The sequence below is a fragment of the Platichthys flesus genome, chromosome 23 (genome assembly GCF_949316205.1).
Source record: "Platichthys flesus chromosome 23, fPlaFle2.1, whole genome shotgun sequence".
Lineage (NCBI taxonomy): Eukaryota > Metazoa > Chordata > Actinopteri > Pleuronectiformes > Pleuronectidae > Platichthys > Platichthys flesus.
This window is the reverse complement of record NC_084967.1, coordinates 15,450,177-15,460,196: the sequence shown is the minus strand read 5'-3', so window position 1 is coordinate 15,460,196 and position 10,020 is coordinate 15,450,177. Positions and strand designations below refer to the sequence as shown.

Here is a 10,020-nt window from a genome sequence, read left to right as displayed (position 1 = left end):
TTCTTTTAAAGAGGAGACCGACTTAATATCCGTACAGTAACCAGCTCTGTTTGCACTGCGGCCACAGAAAACACTGGTTTCTGTGGTTGTAATTAACCGTCTGGTTAAAAGTTGTCAGTCAAACAGTTTAACCAGGAATCGAACACACGGTTAACGGTTTATTTAACAAGCAGCAGCTGCTACAGACACAGTGAATGGTTCAGATCGAAGGAAGTTCCTGGTTTGAACGTATGTTTGCATGCCCCCCCCCCCCGGCGGAATGGTTTCTTCCTGTTGTCCAAATAGAAATGAGAATGTTTGTATCGGCTGATGATTCGTTTTAAAGTCTGAAATGTCGAGTATTCCTCTAAATGTCTGTTTTTCACCTTGTTGGACTGGAGGCAGCAAACGAGCAGCTCCACATTTAAAACCCAGGTTGTCCTCGATCCTGATGAGGCCTCGTGTTTCTTCCTTCCAGTCCATCAACTCAGCGCAGAGTCCATCCTCCATCTTTCATGCTGCGCTCGTCTGTGTCTTTACGCGTCCCGTCCCCCCCCCCCCCCCGCCTTTTTTCAAACTGTTTGCTTTTCTGAATTTCCCTTTGGCTGAGAGATAATGATGTCAAAGTTTGCACGAGGACAGAAACAGAGGCGTGAATCCTCGGAGAGACTTTCGCAAACAGCACGTTTGACAGAAATCAAATAACGGCTGCTGTGAATATGAGGAAAAGTAAAGTCACACCTCTGTGTTCGGCCCGAGTGTCCTCTCACCGGAGCTTCCCCTGACTGTGCAGGCTCGGCCCACGACTCTGCTTTGTTTCAGCTCCACTCTGCTGGGATTACACACAGATTAATAAAGTGGCAAAAACCCATCTCTCCCTCATTTGCTCTCTAGTTTCATACGCTTGTGTGTACACATGCACTCGAGTGCATTAAGAGTATTGTCACTGAGGGAGTGAGCGACTTAGTGGAAACACATTCAGGATGTTGATACTCAAATTGGGCCAAAAAGGAAAAGTTAGAACTAAAGAATTCAAAGCAATTTACTGCACGAGATTATTTTAATTTTGAAGGAGGCTCAACTTATTATCATTTGTTCAATTCAATTTATCTTCTATGTTTATAAAAAACACTTTCACACCACTCTTCTTCCTACAGGGCGTTTTCTATCATGTGTCATGTTCACGTTCTGGGAATTGAACCAACAACCTCCTCAGCCACAATACAATAATTTATCTGAAAATTGTAGGATCAATGAGAAATGAATTAAAATTTTACCAATTGTGTTGACGTAATTTAACTTAATTGCTTTGTGTGTTACCTTGTTAGTTTGTAAAGCCATGAAATATGTTTTGTAACGTTTATTCAAAAGTTATATTTTTTAAGTTATGTATAAAGTTTTAATGTTTTTACTCACTTGACAGTTGGACTGAGTTTCTTTTTCATGTTCAGGTCATTATCTTGTCGGACCTTGTGTTTGTGTTGCTGATTTTCTGTCACTATTTTTCGAGCTCAACACCAGTCGAGCTTGAGTCACTGCAAAAACATATTCTGTCCTCAGGTTCTAATTAGTAATATAGTTTTGTCACTTTAATATCAAAAGACATGTAGATATCTTCAGATGTGCAAATCATTAGACTTACTCAAAAGGGAGTGAGCAATAAATAAATGAATATTTCCTTTAGTGAATGAGTGAATAAGAACCTGTTGGCTCGTTATTCAAGGATTAATGAAGAGAGGCGAGCACGTCCTCCGTCACCTCCCGTCTCTGAGCCTTTGTGTAGCTGGTGTGTGGGTTGCGTGTGGGTTGCGTGTGCACGGCACCGTGTGTGCACGCTTCCTCGAGGCTCAACTCATCAGCGTTGAAACTAATCCAAAAAGCATTCTCTCTCCCTCCGGCCGGGATGTGTCGTCCTTAACATTCACTCAGCGTCTGCCGGTGTCGACAGGTGATGCCAAGCAGATGAATAGAGAAAATGCTCTTTGTTGCTCCTTATGCTCACCCCCCCCCCCTCTCTCTCTCTCCCTGTCTCTCTCCCCAGGCTGCTGTTTTGTCACGTTTTATACCAGGAAAGCCGCCCTTGAAGCCCAGAATGCACTGCACAACATAAAGACCTTAACAGGGGTGAGTGTGTGTCCTCGATTCTCCTCTGCCTACTTTCTCCTCTAATCACACACTTACAGCCTAACCCCGAGGCGGTCCCCCCCCCCCCCCCCCCCCCCCCAACCTATGTGTGCACATCAGTGTGTTGAGAGCGTCCGGGCGCATGAGCGGGCGAGCCACCGACAGTCAGAGCTGGTTTGTGAGAGAAAGTGTGAGTTCCTGAGTGAAGACGCTCGTGTGGAAGGTTCCCTCGAGAATCTCCTTGTAAACAAAAACACTCTTCTTCTTAAACCTTCATTTGTGTGTGTCACTGTGTGGGGGGGGGGGGGGGGGGGGGGGCGTCTCTGGGGGTTGTCTTCACACGCCTCCACATCGTTATTCCAGTTGTGACGCCTGGCATCAAGGCAGAGCTCCTCGCTGTGTCTCCTGTCATTCAAACTCCTCTTCCTCCCTTTTTCCTCAGAATGTGTGTGTCTGTTGGGCTGACTGCTGACGTGAAGGACTTGCTAAACAGTCCAACTGGTCGAGCTGAGGCCGTGATCACTGGTCACTGGTCACTGGAAAGAGCACGTTAGCCTTTACTAGACACTAGAGTTGGGTCAACCAGTGGAAGCTACAGCCACGAAGCCATGTAGCTTAAGTGCTAGCTACAAAACCAGTGAGGTCCAGAGAGCATAGCTGCCAAACCCAATTGGAGAAAGAGGTCCACTGGGAGCTCTATGTCCTCATATCGACAGGTGAGGACATGTAAAGACTTCTGATTGGTTGTTCTGGTCATGGGTTGAGCCCCTTTATGGCCACACCCCTCTATTGGTAAGCAATGCGTCTCCTCGACCTCCTTTAACCTTTTCAAGCTCATAAGTTGGTTCTTTTTAAAGCACATGTGGAATACAGGAGTCTGTTTAACCCCGTAGTGCACCTGCTCATAAAGTGAGGATGAGTCGACCTTGTGTTGAATGGCATGTGACGCTGAGTCAGCTCCTTGCAGACTGAGCTCTGCCTTCATGCAGGTGTCACGTCTGGAATAAGGATGAAGAGGTCGAGGGTGATTTCCATCCTGAGAAACAAGACTTACCGGAGGTCAGAGGTCACAGGATAAAGAGATCAGTGAAAGTGGATCCTGCCTCAGTTTGCATGTGGGAAGAGTTTCAGTGGATGTGATGCATAATAGTGAAATCACAGCCTGACAGATTCATACACTGTGATTTTACATGTTTATCAGTAGAAGGAAAATTGAATATTATCATAGTAATTGACATTGTTTAGATGTTTACTTGACCAGCTGATACTTTTAGAATTACCACTTCTGAGCAGTTACTTTTATAGCTCCTACTACAAAGGGACACGATGGTGTTGTGGCTCCGTCTCCTCCACCATCACTCCCTCCTGTAGCCCAGGAGAGTGATAGAGGAAGTCGACTGGCACTCGCTCGCACTCGCTCGCTCCCGCTCTCACTCTTTCAGCCCTGGGTGGATGTTTAAAGGCCCCCAGATCCCTTCGGCTCGGGCTATTGGCTGCTTTACCCGCCTCTCTCTCCTTGGCTGCACCGGCTAACTGGAGTCTCATCAATTGAGCGCCTTCACTCGCTCGCTCGCCTCCGTCAGCCGGATCAGTGGATGGCCCTCCTGGGCAGGACAAGGTGGATCCTGCAGAAATCCCCACAGGACTCGTACGTGGGATTTCGCTGGGATTCTGGATTCGGTGTCGGGCTTGTTGTTTCCGCTCGGAGTCACCGTGTTAATTGCTTGCGGAATAAGAATGTTAAGTTTGCTCTGTTTCCCTGCGCCGCGACGGTTAGTCACTTATCCCCTTGTTCGGAGGTGTGAAGCCGCCCTGGGGAGGACACATGCTGCAGCGGCTCCAGGATTATAGGGACATGAAATCGCCTTCTTCTTCACCATAACACCTTCCCTCTGTCGTGTATGGTCGTCCTCACTCGCTCTCTCCTCTCCTGCAGCCTCTCTGGTTCGCTTGAGGCTTTTTATTTCTCTGATTGTTCTACTTCCTTCAACCTTTATCCAAAAGCTGAACCAGTATAAATGTGGTTTTGTGCTTCAACATAATTACATTCATATCTAAGACGACATCGTGACAAACACGTGAATTCTTCTATTAACCGTCTGAGCCGTGAGGTTGAATGTGTTGCAGGGAGAACAGCAGATCTCAGTCGTCAGTAAACTCCTGGCGGCTTCGGGAGAAAGCTTCTGAGACGAGGTGAAATTAAAACTGTCCGTTGAAAACCGAGACGACATTGATCAACGGCAAAATATGTGCGTAATTAAACGGCATCATATTCATCAGGTCGGAGCCGGACCCCGCTGACGGGCTCACTTTCCATTTTCCATAATAAGTCCAGTATTGACAGGCGGATGTGGTTTAAAAGCTAATATACAGGCAATAGATGCAGCGCGCTCTCGAAACACATTCTGAATCAATAGTGACATGATGACAGATAATTCAAGTGGCTGCTGCAGGGTGTTTGTTTGTAATATTTTAATGGGGATTTTGTTTTTATGAATAAAAGGAAAAGGGGGCAGGAAGAGGTGAAGGGAAGAAGTCAGCGAGAGATGGAGGGTAAAAAAAAAAGAATAAAACAAGCAGATGATGAGGAAGCAGAATTAATTGCTGAGCGGGTGGAGTCTAGACAAAAGGAGAAGCGGACACAGGGAGGGAGAGATAGAGCGACGGCGGGGGGGGGGGGGTGCAGAGGTGATGGGCAGATGGACAGGAAAAAGGTGGAGTAGAGCACTCCAGCACGCTCGAGGGCAAAGCAATAAACGGGGCCGCAGTTAAAAACCAATACCTGCTTATTAACTTCCCCGCTCTCCTGGCTTGTAAAAAGCCGGCGGAACAATGTTTGTGTTGCCCCCCCCCCCCCCCCCCTCCTCTCCAGAACCAAGGCTCTAACAGGGAGAGATGCAATCAGAGTGAAAAGCTGGACAGGCGCCATATTGGAGGTAGAAAGGGGGGGCGCCGCCGGCCTGGCAGCCATGTTGGGTAGGGGCAGAGGCGGTTTGAACGGCTGCCATTTTCTTATTTAAACTAGAAACCTCATCTCCGAGAGGTGATGGTGGCGCCGCTCGGCCTCTCCACGTCGCTCCATCTCCTCCCAGCGCTCTTCAGCTGGTGGAGGACGTGTTCGCTCCCGTCAGCTCCCAACCTCAAGTTATTGTGTCCCCTGCTGGGAGCCGACGCTGATCGCTGTGGTCGCTGTGGTTCCCAGTAAAACCGGGTCTGGTTAGTGTGATGATGGCGAATCGAAAAAAAAAGGCTAAAGCTATGGAGTTATGTTTCCATTGGATCTGGTGAGAGCTCCTCCTCCTCCTCCTCCTCCTCCTCCTCCTCCTCCTCCTCCTCCTCCTCCTCCTCCTCCTCCTCCTCCTCCTCTATCGCTGAGGCTGCATCTTCAAACGCTCCAGCAGGAACACCAGTAAAGAAACAACACAACACCACTTTCACCTCCACAACAATATATTTATGTTATTATTTGAACTTTCTTTGTAATCAGCACCAGATTCAGTCCGGCTGCAGCGCCTCTTCACCGCCAGCAGGTGGATTCAACCAAAGAAATTAAGAAAAAACTCAAAAGAATAATGATTCATCCGCCCGACGTTTAACGTGGCGTCTTTTCCTTGAAGAGAAGAACAACAGCTTTCACTGAAGTCGCTTCTAATGACCTGCTAATGAAGTTTACAGGGGGGGGGGGGGGGGGGGGGGCACAGTGTGTGTCTGTGTGCACACGAGTTGCCTAGAGAGCCGTGTGTTCATCGCTGCAGCTCTAATAGCACGAGTGAGGGCTAAATACGCTACACGCACACACACACACACACACACACACACAAAAGACCCCCCATTACAACCCATCTATCGTGGAAAAACATGCCCTGTACCCCTGGAGCGATTTAAAGCCATAAGACCCGCCCCCTGCTGCACGACAAACACACACACACACACACACACACACACACACACTCATCCCTTTTATGTGCACAGTCTGAGTTCATTGCATTACTTTTTATTTCCCCCTCCTCATCCACCCCACCCTCCACGCTAACACAACACACACGCTGAGACCCACACACACACACACACACGTGAGCGAGCAGCAACACGGGGCGAGTTAAAGCCTGTCAGCCTGTCTGACAAGGTTGTTTGAGATTTTCCACTAAATTGAACTCTTTCATTAGCGGCTGACAGATGTCTAAATGCCCGGTGTCTACCCTCTTCTCCCCCCCGCCCCCCCCGATGCCCGCCGCTCGGGCCCCGGGGCCGCCGCCCCCCCCCCCCCCCTGTCTGAAGCCGGACGAGGTGGATGGCAACATGGAAAGATGAAGGGAGGGGTGGGAGCTAATCTAGGACGCGTCCTCTGGAGTGCCCTCCAGCTTGGAGAAGTTCAGTCTCTTCATCCTTGTTTTTTTTATTTTCCCTCTCTCGCTGCCTCTTGCCCTCTCTCCAACCCCCCCCCCCCTCTCTCTTTCCTTCTCTTTTGTCCAGTTGAATCTCTCGTTCTCTCGTTCTCTCTCTCTATCGCGCCGTCTCTTTGAGAGAAAGGATGAAAAAGGACTTTGATTCACAGTTTCTCTCAAGGATATTTCATTCTGACAGTGAAGGCGGAGGGGGGTGGAGAGGAGGGGGGGGGTGATCAGGGTGCTGGTTGGGGTGTGTGTGTGGGGGGGGGGGGTTGCTTCAGACACGATCAGTCGAGCCCCGTCCTCCATGTGGGCGGATCAGAGCGTTTGTCGAGCGCCAAGTTTGATAAGAAGCGTGGGGCTCATTAAAAGCTACTGTCGCACTGAGACCACTCGCAGACACACACACAGACACACACACACACACACACAGACACACACACACAGGTCCCCACCTCCCTTACCTTTCTGCTGGCGAGATAATTAGTGATGCTCCGCTGCCAGAACGCCGGTGCAAGGTTGTGTGTGTTCGCGGTGCAACCACAGTCACACCATCAAACGCCCTCATCAAAGTAAGTGCTATCTCCAGCAAGGTTGAGTTTTATAAAGCAGCAATTTAATAAATCCAAAGACACAAGTCCTTTAATCATTTAATATTTCAAGTTGACGGACGGAGCTGCAGCTTCGGAGCAGAGACTGTAAGTGATAATGTGAATTAATAACTTTCAATGATGTGAGAAATCAATTTCTTTCATGCAGAAGCCCCCGTGGTCTTAAGACTCTGACTGTTCCAGGCTTTGAAAGGAGCTGTGTGTGTGTGTGTGTGTGTGTGTGTCTGCTTTGAGAAACACAGCGGTTGCAGGCCTGCAGTGTTTATTGTATCTTTCTGATGAAATATGTTTTTTATTTGACTGATGTCGGAAAGTGTCTGATCGTCATCTTCTGATCTTATTGTTCTGACGTGGAAAAAAAAAAAAAATCCAAAGTAGCTCATTCAGACGTTTGTTCCAGTTTTACTGTTATGAACAAAGTTTTATTGATAATAATAATTGATCATAATAATGATGTTCAACTGACCAGAGGGTCGTGCATGGTTCAATCCTCTGTCTCTGAGATACTGAACCTTCTAATTGCTTCTGTGCCGGCGGTGATTTGTGACACTGCTGAATGCACATGGAGGCACTGTGTGTGTGTGTGTGTGTTTGTGTGTATGTGTGTGTGTGTGGTTGTGGAACTGTTCTGCAAAGTGCATTGAGATGTCATCAAGACTCCATTTTCATCTAAAGGTAATTTATAACGTTTAAATAAATGTTTAACTTACCAACCATTAGATTGAACTTTCAAACCTCGACTGCCACTTTTCCATCAGGCCGACAGGACACAACTCACTTTGTGGGAATCGAGCACAATTTCCACAACAACGTGTCAGAGCTCGTTTTTTGGTGGTGAAGCCTCTCGGCCCGCGTGCCGACCACCTGATGATGACGCTCTCACTCGATACCTGAGATGAATCTGAATCTGAGCCGAACAGCATCGATCAAATCCATAACACACTCTGAATGTGATCAATGATGCAAGCAGCGGCCAGCGTCAGGCTCATTTATCAGATAACTGATACCTGTGTGTGTGTGTGTGTGTGTGTGTGTGTGTCTGTGTGTGTCTGTGTGTGTGTGTTCTCAGTACTTGTTAGTCGTTCAGTGAGAGGAGGAATGCTCCATGTCCACAGCCTGTCAGTCCACGTGTGTTGTTTGCTCAGGTGCGAGCCCATTACACATATCGCTGCTCTATCACAATCGCTCTCAGCAGCAGCCACGAAGCCGACTGGCAGCAGAGAGCGATACGGTGACTCCGGCTGATAGAGCGTCTGATTCGCTGCTCTGCCTCCTCACCGCAGACGAGTTCCCTCGTGAAACCCGACCGCCGACAAACCACCCAAGGCCCCCGAGGAGCACGTCGTGTAGTTTGGTGCTAAGCTTTGAAACCGCGGAAATCTGTCAGTGTAGGATATTAGGTTTCTCATTTACTAAGTAGTGTGTCATCAAACATTCATGTGTTAGAGCCTGGAGGACATTATGCAACAAGCTGAAAGGTTAGAGCTCGGACAAGCGATTCAAAAAGACGAGTGTTCAGTGGTCGGCTATTAGAGGAGCATGAACCAATGTTTTAAATGTGTGTGTGTCTGTATGTGTGTGTGTGTGTGTGTGTGCTGCTCACACATCATTTAAGTCCAGAAGAAAACAACAGTAGCTCACTCATTGCAAACACCACACACACACACACACACACCCAAGTGCACACAACCATTCCCACAGCGGTGTCATTACAGAGGCTCATTATCAAAATCAATTCAATTAAAGGCTGTAATTGCCAAAGTGAAACTCAAATGCTAACGCAAACAGTGCTGAAGAAACACAAACCTCGTCGATGCACCCACCCTCACAGTGTGTGTGTGTGCACTTGTGTGTCTGTGTGTGTGTGTGTGTGTGTGTGTGCGCTTATTTAACGAAAGAAATATGAATCGCTTGTTTCAAATTAACTTCCCTAACCCCTCTTCTCTCCGACTTGGTGGCAGCGTTTAAGTATATAGACTCATCGAGAGCGAGAGAGAGAGAGAGAGAGAGATAGAGAGAGAGAGAGAGAGAGAAAGAGAGAGAGAGAGGTGAATACAAGCTAACTATGTTAAACACTTGTGGAGACACGACACGGAATAGTTATGCCGCCATCCCTCAATCATTCTGCTCACACAAAAACACACACACACACACACACACACACAGACACACACACACACGCCGGGTTAATTGTTTACCGAGCTAAATTAAGTGGGGATAATGTCGGGCGCGCTGCTAAGACGAGGGATATCGTAAAAGGACAGATTGATTTATAGTTGTGTGTTTTTCCAGAAGAGCAGAGAGTGAGGACCGGAGTCACTCCTCTTCTGTGTCGAGGTGTTTGTCAGAGCGGCGACAGGACTTGAGGTTCTCCTTCTTATTTATGGCTTCAGAAATAGGCGTTGAGTCTTTATGCTCTCGGCCACATGGTCGTTCAGAGACGTGCTGATTGGTCGGGTTGACGCCTCCTCGTTGATCTGACGTGTGAATCTAAAAGGTGACAACCTGAGACTGAGGTGTTTTCAGACTTCTTGTCTTCCCTGGAAGTCGAATCCAACTGATGCCGAGTTGTTTGAGAGACGATATCGAGCCACACGCCTCCACCACCACCGAGAGAGAGAGGGTTTTGGAAAGTGTTGTGATGAGTTGGATGAAAGGAGCGAAGGGAAAATCGTGGTTATTGCAAATAAAAGTGTGAAATGTTGTAATTTCTCTTCCGTCTGGCGAGAAGGTTTTGGTTTATTGTTGCCGTTTGTTTGTTGGTTGGTGATAATGTGCTCAAAACCATTTTACCGATGAATGTTGGCAAAGTGATTGTGTTGTGATGATCCCCCTCCGGAGGTCAGACGTATGCTGTTACTTTGGATGTGTTTGTGTGTCTGTGTGTGTGTGTGTGTGTCTCTGAGTGTGTGCCGCCG

General features: G+C 48.0%; 1 protein-coding gene across 10 annotated transcripts in view; it reads left to right on the top strand.

The window, feature by feature from the left end:
- Nucleotides 1–2,020: 2,020 nt before the first annotated feature.
- Nucleotides 2,021–10,020, top strand: part of celf2 (cugbp, Elav-like family member 2) — a gene marked incomplete at its 5' end in the record, with an annotated part of 50,083 nt that continues 42,083 nt past the window's right edge. For all 10 annotated transcript variants that reach the window (XM_062382902.1, XM_062382901.1, XM_062382898.1 and 7 more), the window contains 1 exon segment: nucleotides 2,021–2,103. In XM_062382902.1, the coding sequence (XP_062238886.1) occupies nucleotides 2,021–2,103 (83 nt within the window).